The 22,322-nt window shown below is 34.4% G+C and overlaps 2 protein-coding genes across 9 annotated transcripts; one reads left to right on the forward strand and one right to left on the reverse strand.

Annotated features, from left to right (window-relative positions):
* Positions 1–196: 196 nt before the first annotated feature.
* LOC108211597 (probable protein phosphatase 2C 51) lies at positions 197–3,744 on the forward strand. 2 transcript variants are annotated; one of them, XM_017383234.2, is made up of 7 exons: positions 197–347; positions 895–1,180; positions 1,537–1,756; positions 2,230–2,332; positions 2,428–2,545; positions 2,688–2,859; positions 3,138–3,744. In XM_017383234.2, the coding sequence occupies exons 1-7, from the start codon at positions 243–245 to the stop codon at positions 3,430–3,432; spliced, it is 1,299 nt and encodes a 432-aa protein (XP_017238723.2). In that variant the 5' UTR covers positions 197–242; the 3' UTR covers positions 3,433–3,744. The 2 variants fall into 2 exon arrangements, with proteins under 2 accessions (XP_017238723.2, XP_063946285.1); XM_064090215.1 differs by lacking the exon at positions 197–347 and adding an exon at positions 398–544.
* Positions 3,745–3,852: 108 nt separating this feature from the next.
* On the reverse strand, positions 3,853–19,462 carry LOC108215111 (probable inactive protein kinase At3g63330). Of its 7 annotated transcripts, none has more exons than XR_001805870.2 (21): positions 19,034–19,462; positions 16,856–17,078; positions 16,021–16,126; positions 15,502–15,643; positions 15,028–15,292; positions 14,451–14,818; positions 13,032–13,078; positions 12,479–12,626; positions 11,504–11,684; positions 10,723–10,939; positions 9,832–10,320; positions 9,443–9,500; positions 9,024–9,111; positions 8,679–8,753; positions 7,715–7,798; positions 7,137–7,280; positions 6,339–6,420; positions 5,264–5,346; positions 5,100–5,154; positions 4,298–4,453; positions 3,853–4,152 (listed from the first exon to the last, which is right to left on the reverse strand). XR_001805870.2 is itself a non-coding variant. In XM_017387462.2 (20 exons), the coding sequence occupies exons 1-20, from the start codon at positions 19,314–19,316 to the stop codon at positions 4,370–4,372; spliced, it is 3,222 nt and encodes a 1,073-aa protein (XP_017242951.1). In that variant the 5' UTR covers positions 19,317–19,462; the 3' UTR covers positions 3,853–4,369. The 7 variants fall into 7 exon arrangements, 3 of the variants coding, with proteins under 3 accessions (XP_017242951.1, XP_063946283.1, XP_063946284.1); XR_001805868.2 differs by having other exon boundaries at positions 3,853–4,196; XR_001805871.2 differs by having other exon boundaries at positions 4,291–4,453.
* Between the last annotated feature and the right edge of the window lie 2,860 nt (positions 19,463–22,322).

Raw genomic sequence — 22,322 nt, forward strand, 5'->3', positions numbered from 1 at the left:
GAGCCGTTGGATGAATAATATAACATGAACATAGAAGTAACAAGTACTTTTAAAAATGGTTATCTTTTATGTTTTTAAACTTATCCATCATGACTCCTATGAATTGTCATATTAATGTTCATGATAAAAAATTAAGATCATTTTTCATATATGGCGAAAAATCCACTTTACGTAAAAATAACGCTTTTCTTTTTCAGAAAAAACTGTTTATTAAATTAAGAAAAAAGGGAGAGATAACTCAAATGAAAATTCTGGGGTTAATTGTTAAGCTAGTATGTTTTGCGGTCGCTGTTGGCGGTGAAATTCTCTCAAATCAGCTCCGAAGCTCCCAAATGCTCAGCCTCCCGGTGACTCTCCCCCCCTCCCTCTCTCTCTCTCTCCCTCCCTCCCTCCCTCCCTCTCTCCCTCTCTCTCTCTCTCTCTCTGTGTCTTCCCCCTCTCTCTCCCTCTCTCTCATATATGTGTGTATACATCATTTTGCCTGTGGGGATTATTGTAACACAGATTCGAACTTTGCGCCTCCCGTTAAACCAAAATGTTATTGGTAAAATTAATGCCTACATGATATTAGATTCTATAGCTGTCTATTCTCTTGTTATTTTTAGAAAGTTCACTGATATAATTTGATTGTAGTGTCTGTGGTATTAATGCGCAATGCAAAATATTCACTTCACTCTCGGTCACTTACCAGAGGTCGAGTGTTCAAATCTTGTGTATTAACACTAGTTTAGTTATTAATTAGAAACTTTTCGGCTAATGCTACTGACTTGCTGCTGATTCAGGAGAATTTCTTAGTATTTCTGTTAACTCCGATTACTTTTATTGAATTTCCTATTTCTTGCGTTTGTTTGCATCTTGTCATGGCTAATATTAATACAATTTATCTTGGCTTAGGAGTGTAATAGACCAACCAGCTTAATGATGGTAGTAGCTTTTCTTGGGGTTCTTGTTTATGCGCTTACAGTAATGGCTCAAGAGGTTTCGGTATCTTGTATGATGGCTTATGATGAAGGCGGTGCTCCGGCTGTTTTCCAATCTCTAGAGTGCCCTCAGTGGGACTTTCCAGCTAAAATCCTTCAAAATCAGACTGATAACTGCCAGTTCGCCACAATTCAAGGGTATCGGGATTATCAAGAGGATCGTGTTACTTGCAATCTTGATTTCAAGATACCAGTGCTTGGTAGTTGGTAGTCTCAAATTAACTTTTGCTAAAATGTTTATTGTTATATTTCTTAATTCTTATAAACAGGTCTAGCTTGTGAATTTTGACCCCCATTTAGATAATTAATTGTTTACTTAAACAGTATCATCAAATCCCTATTTTTGTATAAATCTTAAAGGCAAATATTCTGACTTCTTAATTTAGGACTATGTCGTCACTGTAAAATAATTATTCTTAAGCATGATTGTGTTTTGCAAAACGTTTTCCTCTCCTTCTCTAATGACGGACAACCTCATGAACAGGCTTGCATACTCGAGCTAGTAATTATCTACCTGAGATAAGCAAGAAAATCTAATACATTTCCGTCAACGCAGGTAAAAATGGGCCTAAGGAGATAGTGGTTGGTGTACTTGCAATATTTGATGGTCATGGAGGAAAGGAAGCTAGTGAGATGGCCTCAAAGTATTTGCTGGATTACTTTCTGCTGCATGTTATATTTTGTACTTACAAGCAGTCCATACTTCTCCAGAACAAGCATGAATCGGTTTCTCAAGGCAGAAACAACACAGAGAATGATATATTAACACTCACAAGGTATTGTTCATTGTTTGGATATACTAATAATTAAAAGACAAATTCCTTAATTCAGAAATATGTTCTTCTCTACACCAAGGAAACTGTTTGGTACTTAGAGTTGAGTTTACATATTGTAAAATGGACATGTGTTTACTTTGCCAGTGTCGAAGTTTCTCCTTGTTCTATGCATATCTTTTCTGCTGTGATCTCTAATTATAAAGCACGCTCAACCATTTAATATATACAACGTACAATATCCCTTGTTCTAAATTCTGATGTCTAAATGTGTTGAACTGCGTCAAACCAAAGGGTATTGTTAACACCACCAATAACATCTACTGATTTTGGAAGCAGAGTATCAGGAAGAGCTTTGATATGATTCTTTTTCGGGGCGAGCTTGTTGATATTATGTTAGGATCTATCAATGATACATTACGTGGTCGGAATCTTATATAAGTTAAAAACCAAGTCAATTTTTGTTGATGTTTCAGTTCTCAAGAAGTGTTACCACTAACTGATGATTTGCCTATATATAAGATCTTGAAGGAAGCACTATTGGGGGCAATCCGTGATATTGATATGAAATTTTCATTGGTAAATTTCAAAAATTTAATATGGTAGATCTATGTTGTTTGCATATTTCATTCTTCATCATTATCATGTATTAATTTATTTCTTCAAAATAACAGGAAGCTTTAGACAACAACTATGTTTCCGGGTCTACTGCCACTGTCGTTCTCTTGCTAGATGGTACATTTTTGGTTGCCAACATTGGTGATTCAAAAGCACTCTTATGCTCATTTGAGGGTAGAGTTCCTGTCAATCTCCGAGCCCTTTCCTGCCCTTATTGTTCTTATAAATTCACTTCCAACATGAAGATATATCTGGTTTTTTTTTTGGCTGTCGATATGACATGGTACTACCATTTGTCTTGATTTTAAATATGTAGATCATCCGGTAAAGCTCTGGGCTAATGAACTAACAAACGATCATCATCCAAGCAGAGATGATGAAAAGGCACGAATAGAGGCTGCTGGTGGTTTTGTTCGTGTATGGGGTGTACCTCGTGTTAACGGTGTACTAGCTGTATCTCGTTCTATAGGTGACATTTATCTCAAAAGGTAGTTCTCGAATCCTCACAATGAATGCGTAGTGCTGTCGCTTATTTTAACTAGTTTCAGTCCATCGAATTAAAGATGCATGTAATTTTAACACTACGGACCTCTTGTTGCTCTATTGAGTTGTAGAATTAGCATGTTAATTAGATAATATGCGGTATTTATTAGGCATTCTTCTGTTAGTTTTTAAAAAAGCACATGCCTTATACAAAACAAATCAGTTTCATTTATGTGCTCCTGTAATCTCCTTACTTTATTCGCTTAATTGTTTTATTTGCAAGGTATGGTGTTATTGCAACCCCAGAAGTGAGAGACTGGGACTCCTTAAAAACCAGGGATATGTATTTGGTGGTCGCTTCTGATGGCATATTTGAAACTCTGACCTCACAAGATGTTTGTGAACTTCTAGAGGAAACCGAGGCTTCTGATAATTTATCTCTAAGCTCGTCATCGCTTTCATTGGCTGATAGAATAGTGTATTCTGCATTGAGAAAGGGCAGCATGGATAATTTGTCAGCTATCGTGAAGCCATTGTGGAAATCTCACAAGGCCGAAGAATATGCTGTAGACTTGTGAATTGTGATGGGTAGCATCTAAAGTAAATGACCATACTCTCATCAACACTTTCGATTTCTGGGTGCTAAATCTTTTGTAGTTTGTCTCATAACACAGTTAACACCAACTTTTTGCCATATAAGCATTTGCATATAGTCTGCTTTTGTGTTGCCTTTGTAGTTTTAATTAAGGTAGTATGTTGTATTGGACGTCAAACCCTTTTTGACGGAACTGTATAGAAAGATGTTATACCCTCTCTTTCAAGTCATTTGATATAGTTAAAATCATTTTAAAAAAAAACAAATTGAATAAAAATATGTGATTGATTATCTATTGAACAAATTCATCTTCTTTCTGCCTTTGTTGTCAAAGAACTGACTGGCATCTGCCTCTACTTCAGAACTGCTTCATCCTTTTAATATTTTGAGCACAGGACTACAATTACAGACTAGGTAATGCTTTCAACTATTTCAAGAATGTTCCTGTAAATTGTAATTCTCATACTGCTGTATTCTACATAATCAACTAACGTACATACACTAAACCAGAAGTTTCTATAAATACAATTACAGAAACAGACGATTTTAATATATTTAGTTATTTACAGCCCAGAACAATCAGTGATCGGTGGATTTGACTATTTGAACAGAAAGATGCACTTCAGTTCTCCAACTTACAGAACAGCCATCAAAAACTTCAAAACTTTGTACGTCAGGGAGGTACAGTTCACTTGATTCTTAACTGCAACACAGCACACACTTTCAAGATATCTATCAAGAGGTCACCTAAAACCGAGTGGCAGATAATTTGTTAAGTTCTTGCATCGCCCAATGAAAGGACAGATGACATACAGTAACAAAGAGTATTAAATTTTCTTACAGCTTACTTTCACTAAGTACAGATCCAGAATAACCTTGAGAAGTACGCCCTGTATACAAAACTAGCAATGTGGATACATTTACATCGGTCCCTGTATATGGCCTTGAGCATTATGTGAAAAGTAAGGATGCCGTAAAGCTTCATCGACACTTAACCGGTCCTCCTATATTCAAATTAAGGACAAAGAGTAATCAGATATTTCCCAAGTACAATTCTCACACATTTTCAGAGAGATTTCAAATGAAGACTGCATTATTAATACTATTAAGATAAGTATAATAACGAGACACTAGAAACATTAGAAAACTAACTTTGACAGTCACTGGATAATGTAAATGCATATAACTGAAATTTATACTGCACAAAGCAGTATTTTTGTGGTGATAGACATTATCCAGTGGTGATAGATAATGCAAATCATCCTAATGTCTCATAATATCGCCAAAATAGATAGCTAAAAGAATGTTTGGCTATCAACAGTTCCATGCATTGCAAAGGCCAAGCACCAAAAATGTATCGAAACCCGCATGAGAAGTATCTATTTCAATATTAGTTAAATCAGATGGCAGATATCCAGAATACATACTAAATGGGATCTGTTTAAACGATTATTAGCAAAGCTCGTATAAAACAAATGCAGACCCAGGATATAGGTCCAGTACGGCCGTTATGTGCAATGTCCTTCCTAAATAAAAATATGAGCATGCATTTAAACTTGCTGACAAAGATGTAAAGCAGAAAATACGCCCCGTGTCTTATGTCACTCTTATTCTATATAATGTTATCGGTCAAAAGAACTTGGAACTTACAGGATCCCAAAGCAATAACTGGCGCACCAAACGCAATGCCAAAACATTTGGAAACCTGTTAACAGAATGTAGAGTCACATGAGTCAAGTGTCCCAGGTTCTTTATGTGACGAGTGAGTAAAGACGGACAACTATCATCAACACAAAGATTAGAATAGAAACTACCCAATTTTCAGAGGGTCATAATTCTTTATTTGCTGGGCAAAGAAATCTTCAGAACATTTCCAGGACGCTGGCAACTCTGATTTCTGAAGCCAAAAATATAAAGCTCCAGTTCAGATCAATGGTATTGCATAATGATATTTTGGTTATGAAGAGTAGGTATCATATATCAAGGCATACGGGTGATATTGCTGCTTATCTAGTATCAAAAATTTCACATTGTGAAGGGAAGAGGCAACACATTAACATCTGGTTAACATTTCATGTGCTCAAAAAGTTATGCAAATTATTCCAAGGGCCTGTTCATTCGAGGAAAAAAAAATGTTGAACATTTTAGGTCATGATATGTAAAAAAAATTCCCAGTGCTTGGAACATTGTAAAACGTTTTCTTCTCAGGATGAGGCAAAACATTTTCCTCCTTTCTTTACTTAATATTTAAATGACTTATAAAATATATTTTGTTCAATTTTCTAGAAAATATTTTAAGCCCAACACATGGGGAAACCTAAGTATGGACTTATCTTTTGTGGATAAGTTTCACTTTATTTTACACAATTGCTGATAAGATGAAGTCAAACCCAAAACCCAAGTGGATTAGTCAGTTTAGCAACTTACCACATGATTTTAACAGACAAAAAAGGAGAGGAGTCATAGTTACACATCGCCGCTGGCAAAAGTTTGTTAGCAACCACTAGAAAATAAATGAAAATAGAATTTCACCGCACATTTTTATGCTGAAGCTGGGTAATCATGAAACGCAGTTGAACAATTATGCAGTCTCTCAGAAAGAATCTGTAAGCAAATGAGGTGCAAAGATGCTTTTTTATTCATCTTTCTTCCCACCCATTTACCATTAATAGGTTGAACTTGCTTATAGATGGCTTTGGACTCAATTTCACTTACACGTGAGGGAATCATAATAGGTTACTGATGATTAGGCATGAACTCATGGAGATTCCATCTAAAAATTGCTTTAAAACTATTATGATGACACAAACAACCATTTGCTACAATTATTACCTTCACAAAAGAACAGGAGAACAATTAGAAATAATAAGGTAATACCATGAGGCTTACCATGTTATTAGCACCGCAAGTACGATGATGTTTAGAGGAATTCCCAACAACTAATATACACATTTCCATAAGTGACCTAAGCCTGCGCCAAAAGACAGAAGCAGTCATAGTGCAACCTAATGAAGAATCGGCCCATGACATATATATGTATACATTAATGTAAACTGGTTTACTTCATTCAAAATAGTTTTACCACTTTAGCACTACAAGACGGTGTTCAGTTTCGGAGAATCTCTGGATTCTGGAATATATGGAGAGCACCCAAACATAAAGTTCTGCACTCTGTAGTGCACTCTATTGTAGATATTTTACAAGACAACTAGTGACCAATCCTATTAATTAAGCATGATTAGTGCCAGAAAATGGCCATCTCTAACACGCTATTACACATTAGTTCTTATTCGACTATTAAAATAATAAATAAAATTCTTTTTGCCAGAGTAAAAATCAAAATAGCAAGCACAAATGTTATTGACTGAAAATTCGTTTCACACATCAAGTTGTCAATGAGATAATGTGAAATCATCCTATTTTCTTTTGATTACTGTTTTTCACTATATCTGTGAAAAATAAATTCTAGTGAGCACAATTGCTGAAACAATTTTCTTTACCGATGCTAGTTTCTAATAATTAAGAGTTACAGTTAGTATTTCATGTCAACCTGATAATAGCCTAGACACAGATGTTGAATACAGAATACTCAGTGAAATTAGTGGATACTATATATGAATAAAGTACAAGGCAATCAGAAATCATGTCCAAATTAATCATGACATTCTTTAAAAGGACCCGACTTACTTATATGCAAGATCCTTTAAGCTCTCGTTCCAACCTTCAATGTGTTGATCCAAAAGAATCCGCGATAAAGAACTTATTCTGAACACATTTGGTGATCCTAAAATCAACTCCAAAAAGACAACACCAACACTCCACATATCATACCTATCCAAGAAACACATTTAAAGTTCAAATGTAAAATAATACATAATAATAAAAAGAAATTTTGATAGGTACATCACATATCAGAGAGGCACCAAAAGCTCATAAACTATTTTTTGTCTCATGAATTTAATAATTTCTGGACTAACATTTGATTCTAAATTTTGTACTATAGTTGATCCATAGGCCATTGTATGGAATAAATTTAAATCATACTGAGTTCATTTCCACAGAAATATGATCCTTAGGGGCAATGGGATTTGTTGTCCCCCAAAAAGGAAGTGACCCAGAACAGCCTGTATATTTATTTCAATTGATAGCTAAAAAGATGTAATGAGTTAAGAGTTGAAAATAGTTTAGGAATTATAATCCTTGCAAACAAACATAACTACAGCGAAAAATAATCTTTTTGCAGAGTACAATTGTAGCTGACATACTTGTGTACAATATTTGTTGGAGCTCGATACCAACTAGCGTTCAGAAGAGCTTCTGGTGGAGTATACTCATATGTTTGTTCAGCTCTGAAGTGACAGATGGACACAAAGTTAATAGTTATCAAAACACCTCATATATCTTTTCACAATACTAATAAGAATAAGATAGGTAAATCATAATTAGAAAACTATATGATCGTGTATACAATGGGGAAGACCTCAAAATTGTCATTTGGAGTAGAGCGGAAATAAGTTCACGGGACCCAAAAGGTACATCATTAGACATAGATAAATCAATTAAGCCAAGACACAATAAATCCTGTATCTATCATGTTCAATAATAAGACGAAAATAGGTACAAATCTATCCTGCTTGGGTGCAAGTAAAACGAGTAAATGATCCGAGATCCTTAATTACAATTTACAACAAAATTTATATGAGAGACCAAAGAGCCATAAATTTTCCATGGGCCATAGGACAAAAACTATTGCCTGCAGTGGATGAAAGAATTGGGAAAAAAAATCACAACTAAACAATAACGAAGATGTATACTACTTCAGGCGACAAGTATACTAGCTACAAAACATACTGCTAAAACATTATATATGTGTAGACTATCACAAATGCAATCAAAGTTGTTCTGTTTACATTAGCCAGTATACCGAGCAAGAATCTTCATCAAATGTATCTCAATTGTTTTGTCCAGACAAAGCTCTTAACTTCTACAAGATAGGCAGTAAACAGCTCTAAAAAAACTGTGTGTGTGTGTTGGGGGGGGGGGGGGGGGGGGGGGGGGGGGGGATATACAGAAACAGATATTATTTACGACCTAGTCAGCTTGATCAGGACTTGGTGAGATACAATAATTAATCTTGTAAGTTGTATGCATGAGACAAGCACGTAACTAGAAGTATGCACAAAATAACAACAGCCTCAACTGCGAAGATACCAAAGGGAAATATTATACCTTGAAGGTCCAAGGGAACCATATAAATGGTTCACTGTATACTCATCCATTGCACTGCCAAAGTCGATGATGCGCCTACAAAGTTCACAGGATTAATTTTTTTTGAATACAAATGTTGAATTACAAGTGAAAACTGACAACTGCTTGAACCTTTGTGAGATTGCAGGTACAGAAATGTAAAGGATCTTCTAGAACAATCATGCACAAAACTTAGGCCAGAATAATTTTTGTTTTTCAAATTTTAAATTTAACAGTCACCTACAAAGTTATGACATGCAAGTAGTAGTTCAAATGTTGAAAAGAGACCCCTGCAGTAAGAATATTAAGATAAAGTTGAAAAAGTACATTTTAGTAGTATAGTTCTGGTCACCGCTTGGAGTCCCCTTCAAGCATCTCCCAGAATTCAGATCTTCAAAGCAAATGACCATGTTCTCTTCCGAATCAAATATAGTCACAGTTAGCACATAACTCCAAAAAGATTAGGTATAAGTATCTGGTGAGTTAATAATATGACTTTAGACCACAACAACTTCGTTTTCTTCCCTTTATTTTAGACAAGAATGAGTAAAGATTAAAGAATGTCCAAAAGAGAGTAACTGGATAATATAAACATGTTAATCACAGAGAAGGGGATATGAAAAAAGTTTGGGGGGGGGGGGGGGGGGGGGGGGGCAGGAACCGAAAGTTTTGTCCAACATTTATTCAATCCTACTGCATTCACAAAAAGACAAACTATTATAAAACAGAGCAAATGATAAGCTCACCAGGCTTAATATCCCTGTGGGTTATATTCCGGTCATGGCAAGATTTGAGCGCCATCAACTAAAGGAGAAAAAAGCAAATAAGATTCTTTTAATAAACAAGAAATGAAACTGTAGAACACATTAAAGAAACCGTAAGATACATGTTTTAAGAAATAGTCCCACTTACCAGCTACCACAGGGCATAGATATTAAGTTAGAATAACTAATAGGTCCATATAATAGAGATTACGTACATTGTAAGAATGTTCAATTTTGAAAGCATTAACCATTTTGTTAAGAATATCAGAAATCACACAAACAAAAATGCACCAGATTACCAAAAACAACATAATAGAAGGTAACACGCATTCATGCATGGTAACTTGATTACACACACAATACAAACTTACCAATTGCCTAATCAGATTTCGCATTTCCTCCTGACCTGCTTCTGTTGTCTTCAACCAGTGCCACCATTCTGATGGATGCAATAACTGAACACGCGTTACTTGTTCATCGGCACTATCATTTTCAACCTCTTCCACTGTGTACATAAGTTTTGACAAAGAAATTCCTTCATGGCGAAATACAAGCCATATTTCATTGGAACGTGACTCAAAAGACTCAACATATCTTGCAATATGGTTCAACCCTTCCTCAAATGCATCTTTCTGCTGGCTGTCCTTTTCAGGAAATGTATTTTTGGTACTCCACGTAAACTCAGTCTCTTGAGCAGCTGAGTCATTTGTAATTAACATGTCAAACAAGTTTGATTCTGATTCTGTCAGGACAGAATCTTCTATAATTGCCGATCCCAAGACTGTAGATGCATTATAAAAAACTTCACCAAAATGTTTTTCCCTTAGGCCGCTCAAGTAGACAGCATTTCCTCTCTCTACCTGCCAAGCAATTTCATTTCAAGCCATAAATTACAGATATTCAAAAGAACGCACTTGTCATGGAGGTTAATTAATGACATATTAATGAATACATTAACCCAACTACTTTTTGAAATATAGTTTGCGAACAAAACCAATAAACAAAAAAGAATGACCTATAAACATCTAGATATCTACAGCCATCAGCTCAATCTTGTTTCGAGATATCTAGCTACGGGAATAATATATGTATTAACACAGCATTACTCTTTTTTCCCTGATATATATACAGCTTTATTCATACCCATATATGGTGGAATCGCAGTTGTCATTCCAACAAGTAAAAAGACAAAAGAAAGGATGAGATGACGTGTAACAGTTACTGATGGAAACTGAGAAACTACAAGGACACTGATCAACTACCATTATACGCTTTAAAATGAATTTGATGTCATCTGGGATGCCAGCACCACAATCGCTAGTAAAGGAGCCATCCACATCTCGATCACAAGGGATGGGGTCAAAAGTGCTAGATGGAAATCTCCATCTTGAAGCATTGGTGCCTATAGAACTATTCCAGTGAAATGCCAACCAAACTTCACCATATGATCCACGATCAAACCTTTTCTTTAATATGTACCTAACAACCACAAAACCATATTATTTACGGAGGCCACCATCAGATAATCATAACCATTATTCCTGTTACTGTATGCGAGCAAGGTAAATTACACACACACACACAGACACACACTGCTAGTGTGGGCACAGCCCTGTTGGAGTTACTTGTTGATAAATAAAGCAACTCTCTAGTCTCTCCTAGTTAGATGTTTCTCATGGTCGAAGTATAACTTTAAATATTAATTTTCATAAAAGTAACACGGGGTCCGTATAAAATTGTACACATGCTCTAGTTTTCTGGTAAAAAGTCCAACAAACAGGCTTAAAGATCATGCAAGGTCCTGGGCTAGAAATGATGGGAATTGGGAACTAACACTAGTCTCCAACTGGTTTTTATAAACCTTTTCTAGACATTCTGTCATGATGAGCATAATGTAATTACAATATTCTTGTCACATTTCACCATGTTTAACTCTTGCAGCTCTTTTAGTTATCTTTCTTTTTTCTTGAGCAGAACTGATAATTGTACATCTGGTGGGCAGAATAGTCAATGGTGAAGGAATGTATTTTTGTGCATGTTTACCTCGAATATGGAACTGTATGCTCGTTAGATCCATAATCTGAGCCAACATTATAGATGGGGATTGACTCGAGCAAACTAAGAAAACTAGCAATTCCTTCGGGACACTGATCCCTATGACCATCATTAGTCATCCCATATCTTAAGCACATATTCTGATCTGAGTACAAATCCAAAGATCCACCTATATCAACAAAAAAAGAGGAAAAGGATAAGTAATTTCCAGAAGTTAAATATATCTCAACGAATTGACGAAAATATGGTCACATCAGTAATTTTACTGTCCTAGAGACACACACATACACGGATGTGTGTGTACAAGTATATCGACTCGAATTACCTTCCACCCTATTGATATTCTCAGGGAATAACAATATAAACAGAGGATCTGGCTCAAATAACCTTATATGAGAAACACTAAGGTTCAACATATTTAATATGTTGAACCTATATGCTCAACATATTGGACATAATGAACCTTCACTTCACTAATGTAGTAATTCCTATTTAAGGTTCACCCTCTCCGATATATGGTGTAGTTGATTCAAAGTTATACTTCTTCACTTTTCTTTCATTATAAAGATTGCCTTGAATGGTTAAATCTTCTTGAATCAGGGTGCATTTCCTTTATACGTTTTTATATTTAAAGATTTAACATGTCTAATATGTTAAACTCTAGTGATTTTTAACATCTTACACGAGTCCGCAGCTAGATATACGATTATATAAAAGGAAAATAACCGTACAACTGCACTATAAGTTTATTATTTGTAGTGAAAAATGTGGATATATAAATGTAAGTCGGCATACATTGCATGGTTAAGGATGCTCCAATAATTTTTTAACGTAAAGCACGGTTTTCAATTTTTATATTATTCCCAGACTTGTTAATTATAAACTAATATGTTCTAGGAAAGATATGTTATGCACAAAAGAAAGTAAGAAATTTGAATACAACTTGTCTTGTCATCGCCTTACCACAGTAACTATTAAGAGGATAAGGTAAGGCCTGGGACTGGTCATGCATGTGTTCCTGGTCATCCCTCTGACTCCAGACTGTGTCATCATATTCATCGAGGTTCTCAGACAGATAGAAAGTTTCAAATCCACCATCTTTTCCTTCAACCTATATCAGTGTAGAAAGTCAACCAGTGAATAGATTATAGAAACAAAATACAGTTCATTTTTCTAAAGACCTGGGTTTGATCTTTTAAAAGTGGATGATCCTCCACTACTTAGTACTTATATAAAAGAGAATTTCACAATAAGAAATAACAGCAAGTTGTTTTAAATGCTTATCCTGCCTCCTGTATTTTAATCAGCTAAATATTCACCGATAGATGAAAAATTCTTCTTCACACAAATAACATCCCTATAAGAAGAACCAAATATTCACAACTTTCTTTGATTAAGCAGAAAGATAGTTTAAGAGGGTCCGCCCTTTCTATACATAAAAGGTAGCCAGTCTCCTATTATTTCAGTATGAAGAGAAGTAGGGTAAAAAACTTTACAGCCTACCCTCAGGCCTTACCAATAAGCGGTCGAACTTGCGAATACTAGGATGTGAGTGCTCCAATTCTAAAAAACAGAAATCCTATCATCAGTCAAACAGTAAAAGTAGAGTCAAGGAAAAAAAAAGAACCTTATCAGAAACTAGTAATCAAACAACTGGAGCCTGGCTTGTCCATAAAAACTAGACAATTACAGTATAAAATGATGTGGCCAGAACTAAAGTCTATCCAATATAAAGCTGACAATGAAAATAATAAGAAAAACCAAAAAACTTATATAATTAATCAACAAAATGCCTTAATTCTGGAATGATTATATCCATATCAACATAGTTATTACAAGACCTTAAAGTCAAGTAATATGGACTGTATAGTGTATACTTGGCCAAAAAATACTGACAATATGTCGTGGCTACATCACAACAGACATAAAGCATGGACTATGCCAAGGGAGTGCAACTTGAACACCTTGAATCCAGATTAATTCGTTAAAGTAGGGTTGATAGACTATAGGTGACTCTTACGCTCTTACAGAGTTACCAAAATAAGATATGTTCCGGAATAAAAATGTGAGAAACCATGTATGCTTGTATTTATACGATTTAGAACTAAATTATACATGTATTACATTGGAGAGTTTCTTTTCAGATATAAATTTATCATTTTAAAGAATTATAAAAGAGTTCTCACTTTTATGTAGTTTTGACGCCAAGTGATAGTTTATAGGAAGTGTGCTAGCAACTATAAAATTTGTTCAAGTACCTCATATTTTATATGCTACTATGTTAGGACCTGTGTAGATTCTGTTTCTGTAGAAAAAGATATACAATAATATACAGATTTTCTAAATAAAGTGCAATACAATAATTCTTCTACTTAATTGTTAAATAATTTTTACTCTACCCCCTTCATGAAATTTTCTTATCAGCCACTGCTCATAAGTACATCCAAGTAGGTATGGCACTAAGACACTTCCAAATGAACAACAAACTCTCCCATGGACAAATGTCCCTTCCACCTCAACATTCCCGTGGAGCATGCTCCTTCATCCAAACTGTTCATCGCTACTGCCAATGCCTTGAGTGGTCAAGTATATACACTTAAATCTAATGTCAAGTCATCTGAATGAGTAATGTATACTGATTTACATTTGAACTTATAGATATATATCATTTCCTTCATAAATTGTTGTTTAACTTCATATTAACTAGCAAGTCACAATCAACACCTGTATATTTTGCTGCTGTTATCAGTTATGCGAATACAATTATTATTGACTCGGGCTCCTAAATCAGACAAAATACCATATTAAGATGATATTAAAGCAATAAAGTTTGATGCATCAACTTATTTATGAGCTTCAGTGATTTAAAAGAGCAAACAAAATACTAAAATGTAATGTGTAGGCTAGATAAATCTCAAGAGCTTATCACACTTACGTGACTTGTCGTGGATATACTTTTGCTGACCTAAAGCTGGTAATTCAAATTTCTCTTGTTCATGTAACCTGTCCTTCAGCAAGGTTTTAGAAAATCCAGTTGACCTGAATGGAACTACAATAGCTGCCATATTGTCAGTGCTTCCTTTATCAAACGCAGTGCTAACTATGCAATCAGCCAACGAATATGGGCATGCTGGACTGACTTCCGATCTCATAGGGCCTTGATTGTGCAACTCCCAGAGTAAATCACAAACTTCCTGCGGGCTCAGCTTCTCAAAAACACCATCAGATGCAGCTACCAAGTAGGTGTCATTGGCATGCAGAGGTCGCCAACCCATTACCTCGGGAACAGATGTAACTCCATAACTAGTAGCAAATGGTAAGGCTGGTGAGAAGCGGGACAATGTACGATCATTTATACCTTAATTAAAAAAATTCACATATAAACATGAATACAAATAAGCCTATTATGCAATTACAGACTTGCAAAAACTCTTCTACAAGTAAGAAAGAGAACTGATGTGGGTGAAAGCACCCAATCAGTAATATAATATTTTGTTCTAATTGTGCAACACCTTTTAAAGGGTAAGTCACCAATAGCTCGTGAAACAGCCAACTCGCCGTTGACTCTAGATACACCAGCCCACTCAAGTACATACCCTCCAGCTGACTCAACTCTAGACCTTTCGTCCTCCCTATCTGGATGGTGATCTCTTGTTAGTTCCACGGCTGAAAAATGGACTAACCCGCTTGAAGCTGCCGATGTGAAGCCGCTAAAGTTTCTTATGGATGGTTTAGCACCTTCACGCCTTTTTTGCCTGTACAGCCTTAACAAAGTAGCTGTGATTGGCAACAAACATGGAATTATAAAGTTTTTTACATATTTTTACTGGAATAAGGCAAGAAAAGATTATACAGAATATGCATAGAAAAGTGTGCAAATTGAAACATACAACCGAAAGAGTTGTGTACATATAAATTTCCAACAATGTTATAATGCATGTCAAAAATTTCCTTAAAAGTTTCTTATCATCCATAGAGCTCCTGACCTTTAGCTTCTGGAGGGGACTGAAATATTTCAGAACACAAGAAAGCCTTTGAATCTCCGACATTTGCAATTAGAATATGATCATCTGCTATTAGGATAACTGTGGCCGTTGATCCTGAACCAAATTTATTTCTAGATGCTTCCTTCATATCCCAATTACGCAAAATATAAATATGAAACATATTACAAAGTAAACTACCAGCCAAAAGGGTGGACATATTGAGGCCATGTTTCAAGGGATTATAAACCCAGGAATATTATCTTATTTATCTTAAATAAAAGGTAAAATAATCCCATGAATTAATACATTGATCATCTTTCTCGTTCATATCTATGGGATGATGTCTTGTAAGAGTAGGTATTACAATCCCATAGAAATAAATAAAAAAATATGATTGAAATCTAGTTCCATGGGATTATAATCCTTTAAATTTAGAGAAAATAAGGTAAATATCCGGAAATTATAATCCACCAGTCACCAAAAAAAATATGGCCCAAGTATGATACAAGGAAAACTCACCTTGGAAAATGTTGCATCAATATCGCGAATCGCCCTCAACAATGATTCCTTCAGAATTTCCAAGTGAACAGATCCGTCTAAGATAGCATCTAAAGTGAGCTTGAACCTGATGCAAACATTAACAGCATTAATTCCCGATAAACTTACATGATAACATCCCCTACAGTTATATCAAATTTATGCAACCATGTCAAGTATCATATTTCATTACTATAACATATTAAATAAACATTTAAAAATTTAAATAATTGTAATCCATTGTACATTAGTCATGAATGTTTCTAAATTTCTTTTGAATTGAACTTTATCATATCACTTTAACATTCAAAAAAAATTATAATTGCAGTGTACCAACAACATATTTTAGCACAAGCAATAGCAACTTGCTTTACCTCTGCATCGTATTTAACACACAAACACTGGGTATGTTAAATGACTTGTAATACCCTTGTATGGTCATATATGAAGCAAGATTAGGTATATAAAATTAAAAAACAAGTAAATATAAAAAAATAAAAAATAAATAAATAAGGGGAAACATGCTTTCATGACATAGTTTTGTAAGCTAGTCAAAAAAAAATTGTGGGGGGGGGGGGGGGGGGGGGATAAAAGGAATTAATAAGGAATATTAGTAGTCTATGACAGAACAAAATAAAGAGCAGACGAAACATGAAATTTCAACAATATAATTTCTTACATTGTGACTGATGACACGACATGCCTTCTGCATCTAGGAACTTGCATATATATATATATATATATATATATATATATATATATATATATATATATATAGAGAGAGAGAGAGAGAGAGAGAGAGAGAGAGAGAGGATACCTTCCAAAATTCAAATTATGAAGTTGTGAATCTTCTCCCTTGTTTGGCAATCTTCCAATGGCTTTCTCTGATAGTAGTGAAAATGTGGTATCGAGAATGAAGTATATATGAAGCATAAAATATTCTATTAATAACTTTGAAGCCATTTCACTAGCTTCAGCACCATTATGACCATCAAAAATTGCTGCAACACCAACTGCAACCTCTGTAATCCCCGCAGGACCTGATACAATATAAGGGGTAAGCCACTCTGCTACAATCAACATAGTTATGTCAGTAATCCTTAACACCGAAGAACATTTGAATCGGTTTCTAAATGCTTTACGTTGCCTAAAAGTAAACAACTTATGCCAACTTACGAAATTTTGAGATAAAAGCTGGTTTGCAGTAATGTGGTTGGCATGTAACTACAAATCTACAACAGCATCCAACATATATTGTTTATCACATAAAGCACAAGCACATATCTTCAACTACCTATCTGCAGTTAAATAATGGAAAATACTAAACAGCTCTCCTAGCTGAAATACTCCACCTAATATATTAAGTTCCATCAAATTTTCTTTGCAAACTAACAAAATGTGTCTGATTTTTAACGAAACAAATTCAAGTAGTTAACAACACCTCAAAGCATTCATCAAATAGCATTAAAAGTATCGAGAACAAGCATATAACAATAAATCATCAACTACATATCCACCTATGAAGCATGAGTGCGGGTGCGGGTGCGGGGATACGTGGTGCGGGGATACGGGAATTCGGCAAAAAAAAATATATGGGGATTCGGGTGCGGGGGGATACGGCAAAAAAAAAATATTTAAAAAAATATATATTATATATATAGTTAATCAACAAAACAAAGAAGGAGCATTCAAATCAAATCAAATAGTCAAATAATTAACATTTACAGTACATAATTATAATATTTGCTTGCCACAACCAATCAGCCAAACAATTAAAAACCACAGGGCAGCAGAACAAACAACCCAGGTAGGCACCCAACATCTGTACATACAATACATACCAGCTACAGTACACCAATACAGCAACGAAATCACAGCAACTAAGACTTGTATATGCATAGACATATATACATACACATACAGCTCATATGTGGAAGATGATAGAAAGAGAAGAGCGCAAGATGAATAAAGAGAAGAGAAGAGCGGATGATGGCAGAACGGCACTGCGGCTGAATTGCCGTGGCTGAATCGCGGCGCTTCTCTCCTCCTTTGGCCTTTGAATTAGGGGAAACTATTTCCAAAATTACAAATATTGCCCTTCCCGCACCCCCTTTGCTGCACCCCCGTGAATCCCCGACCCGATACAGCGGGATACGCCACGCGGCGCACCCGGTGCGCACCCAGCCGCACCCGACCGCACCGCCGCACCAGCACCGCACCCGGTGCGCAGTGCAGCAGCTGGGTGCCGCACCCATGCTTCCTAGATATCCACCAATATCAAAATTAATATCTAAAACTGCTCTACGTCAACTGCTCTCAATTGTATATGCATGGACACGGAATGCAAACATAGACCTTCAACTGTCTAAAAATAAAACCTAAAAACGGTTCATCAAAGTTCTAGCCAAATTACTCTCAAATTGTAAATTAAGTCCCATTTTATTACAAAACAGAATTCACATAATTATCATAATTTTTAACATAAACTTATAAAATAAAACAGTATTCAGTGAACCTCGTCAATCGCATATACAGAAGTCCCGTCAGCTATCTATTCACAGAAACTGCAATTCATAACTAAAAACAACTTGTCTCTTGCTAAACTACTCTAAAGTATATATAAAGTCCACTCGATTTTTTTGAATAAATAATTACTTAAATAATTTAATATCAACAGAAGCTTGTAAAATACAACAGTTTGTATTCAGCAAATACAGTCAACTACATAAACACTCGCATATCGATAATCATCAACTATCTATCCACTAATATCAAAAATAATAACTAAAAGCAACTCTTCTAGCTAAGCTACTCTAAATAGTATATACAGTTAAACATCAGTAAATGATTAGCCTCGGGATAAGATGTTTTTATAATTAATCGATCGAGCTTCAACTTATATAAGTACTAATTATACTTGGAAAAATATTTATCATTATTTATCGAAATTATTCATTTATCGAAGAGCTTCGTCTTGCAAAAGTTCCGATTATACCTGGAAAAGGAATGCGGACATCGAGATTACAAACCAGGCGATCCTCCTGAGCTTTCCGACGTCCCTGATGCAACGCGACCTGACACGTGGCGACCGGAGATCGTGATCGGCGACTGGAGCCGTACTCCGGTAGCTTCCAGCGCGGACATTTCGGCGATTGAAACACCGCCGGAGCGCCGCCTTCGTTGTACACAGTTAAGCAAGTAGATGATTCGCCGTTCACAATTACAAACAGATGGACGATAAACCCTAATATGTAGACACAGAGTTTGTGTGTATACATTGCATTTTAGGTGAAATTGTGGAGAGAGATTTAAAAGTAGCGCGATTGTTTGAAATTTGGGCGAGTTTTATAGCGAGATTGCGGTTGGATTTAAGTGGAGCGGGGCGAATTAGGCGGGTTTAACCCGATCGTTGTACACTAGTTTGGGCCAATTAATTGATTCGATGAAATCATGAAACCTTTAATCAAACTTGAATTTCAATTTGACTTGGACAGAGATAAAATGTTGGTTATAATCGTTGGCTAAATTGGATCTGTAAGACATTATGTAAAATTTGAACCTGTAAATTTTGCTTCAATAGTACTGGCTATATTGGATGGCTATAATTTAAAAATAGTATGTTATTATTATTTTAAATTGTTAAAATAGAATATATCAGTTCAATATGGTAAATGATGTACAATCTTCCTACAGATTTTCTTACAGAACTATAGATATTCGACAAATTTAGCCATCCACATGAGGTTGGTTAAATTTATAGACAACAGGTAAGCATGGTTGGAGTTGAGTTTTTGGAGCTGTTGGCTAAATTTTTTTATTTTAAGTATGCCAACTCACTTTTTAGCCAAGGGGTTTAGATGGTTGGAGAGCATCTCCAACCGTGTTGGCTATAATCGTTGGCTAAATGGGACCTGTAAGATATTATGTAAAATTTGCTGAATCTGTAAGACATTTTGCTTCAATGGTATTGACTATATTGGTTGGCTATAATTTAAAAATAGTATGTTATTAATATTTTAGATTGTTAAAATAGAATATATCAGTTCAATATGGTAATAAATGATGTGCAATCTTCCTACAGATTTCCTTACAGACCTGTAGAGGTTCGACAAATTTAGCCATCCATAGGAGGTTGGCTAAATTTATAGACAACAGCTAAGCATGGTTGGAGTTGAGTTTTCCGAGCTGTTGGCTAAATTTTTTTATTTTAAGTATGCCAACTCATTTTTTAGCCAAGGGTTTTCAATGGTTGGAGATGCTCTAACGGATTAAAAATATAAAATGATTTGGGGGGGAGCAGTTTCTCTAATTTATATTCATTCTATACTACCGATCATTTTTTTCCCCTTGAAATGTAGCTTTCAATTTCTAACATTATGAAAATACTAAATTTAGTATATTCTAAATTTACAATTTAAATATCATATTTTTCTCTAAATAAACAGTTGTATCATAAAAGTCATAGTTCCTCAAATGAAGAGTAAAATAAATTGATAAAATGATTTAATCATTTTATCTAAAGACACAAATGTCTCCATTTTCTTGCCAATCTTGAGTTTTTTTTTGAAATTTGTAATCTATTGCGTAAGAATTGAAGTCGTTGATTTATATTTTATTTGTTCCATTTCCATCTTCTTCGTATTAGTGAGATATAATGTGGTTAGTCTGTGCAGAGAAATTATGAAGAAAATATTTAATTGATTCTTTTCATCTGACCTTGCCGTATTTAAGAATCCAGATATTTGAAAGTAAGTTAATTTTCTCGGATAAAAATGACCCAAATATTTGAAGAAGTATGAAAAATGGTCTGACACGAAACTTCAAATTGTAACTAACTGAATTTTCATCTGAAAAAATTTGAATAAGTTAGTAGGAAGAGAATAATAGATTTTTGAATAAATGATGGGCTGGCGGTGAATGAAAAATAAGTGACGACTATATAAGAATTATCTTCACTTATTCATATCATTGTTAAGAAATATAGACAACAAGTCGGCAAAATTATCATTTTTCACTAATAATACAATTATAAAAAATATAAGAGATTTTATATGTGGTTTCATTTATGGATCCTATTAGAATTTTTTTTTTTAAAAAAAAGAGTAAGTGTTTGTAGTTTTAACTAACATGCCATAAGGCTCATAACTGAGTATAGGATGATATTTATATATCATTATCAAGATTTTACTCATTTTTTGGGAATGAAATATGAAAGTAGTGAAATGAAAAGTAAACAAAAGAAAAGTTTTTTTTTTTTTTAAAATTAAGTGCATGAATGAATAATGAAAAATATGAATGAGTATCAATTTTCACTGACGTTAGAAAAAAATCAATGAAATAACGGAATGAAGCATCAATATTCCTAAAACACGTATGAAGTGAAGTTAACTAGATAGCCTAAATTCAAAAAAGATTAGAATATTGCTGATTTGGATTAGTGAAGACATGATTGGTATCCGTATATGTACTCATGTGAACAATATTGTTGTTGATATTTACCGTTACCCTCACTTCGATCCCAATTTATAAGAACCGAATATCTTCTGCAAATCAATCTTAATTTGCTACTGAACCAATCTCTCTTTATTTTTCAAGACCTGGATAAATAAATTTTTATACTCGTACATTGATAATATCATACTAGATATCTTTAGATTATTATTAAATTTCGACATCAACAACATCAAATTATGATCTCTAACAAATTTCTCAAAGAATGGGGATCATTTTCTTTAACAAGAAAATTACATCATTTGTATATTCATAAATATTTAATTTTGAAAATTACTCCGATACTCTTTTAATTATAAGACTCGAATAGATAATAAATTCTAACAAAAATTCATGCTCATATTATGATAATATCATACTAATATCTTTATGTCCTCATAATTAATCTGACGGCGATATCATCGAATTAGTATTTCCAAAAAGACACGTCATTCTTATATTCGTAAATATTTGATTTTGTAAATTCCTCTAATTCTCTCTATTATTGTTAATTTTTAAGTAAAAATGAAAATACAAGAGCCAAGGTCAATTATTTATCCTATTTAGAACATCTCTATTCTTAAAAAATTCTTAGCTGAAACGTCAAAAATAATATTTATAGATAATATGTCTAATTTCAGCACTCAAATGATACAAAACTCTTGTTTATAATTATAACTAAACCGAATTCTTGATGTTGTCTATATTTGATCAAATTCTATATTTCACATTATCTACTATCATATTAAAATAATATATTTTATTTATAATAACATGAAATAATAACAACACAT

Source organism: Daucus carota, chromosome 3 (assembly GCF_001625215.2).
Source record: "Daucus carota subsp. sativus chromosome 3, DH1 v3.0, whole genome shotgun sequence".
Lineage (NCBI taxonomy): Eukaryota > Viridiplantae > Streptophyta > Magnoliopsida > Apiales > Apiaceae > Daucus > Daucus carota.

Excerpts from the sequence above, each read along its gene's own strand:
- LOC108211597 (XM_017383234.2), top strand. The coding sequence starts at position 243 with ATGAAAATTCTGGGGTTAATTGTTAAGCTAGTATGTTTTGCGGTCGCT. Across the intron at positions 1,181-1,536 it reads TTTCAAGATACCAGTGCTTG|GTAAAAATGGGCCTAAGGAG; the intron begins GTAGTTGGTAGT and ends CCGTCAACGCAG. Across the intron at positions 1,757-2,229 it reads GATATATTAACACTCACAAG|TTCTCAAGAAGTGTTACCAC; the intron begins GTATTGTTCATT and ends TTGATGTTTCAG.
- LOC108215111 (XM_017387462.2), bottom strand. The coding sequence starts at position 19,316 with ATGTATACACACAAACTCTGTGTCTACATATTAGGGTTTATCGTCCAT. Across the intron at positions 16,127-16,855 it reads CATAATTTGAATTTTGGAAG|GTTCAAGCTCACTTTAGATG; the intron begins GTATCCTCTCTC and ends TGTTTGCATCAG. Across the intron at positions 15,293-15,501 it reads GTCCCCTCCAGAAGCTAAAG|CTACTTTGTTAAGGCTGTAC; the intron begins GTCAGGAGCTCT and ends TGCCAATCACAG.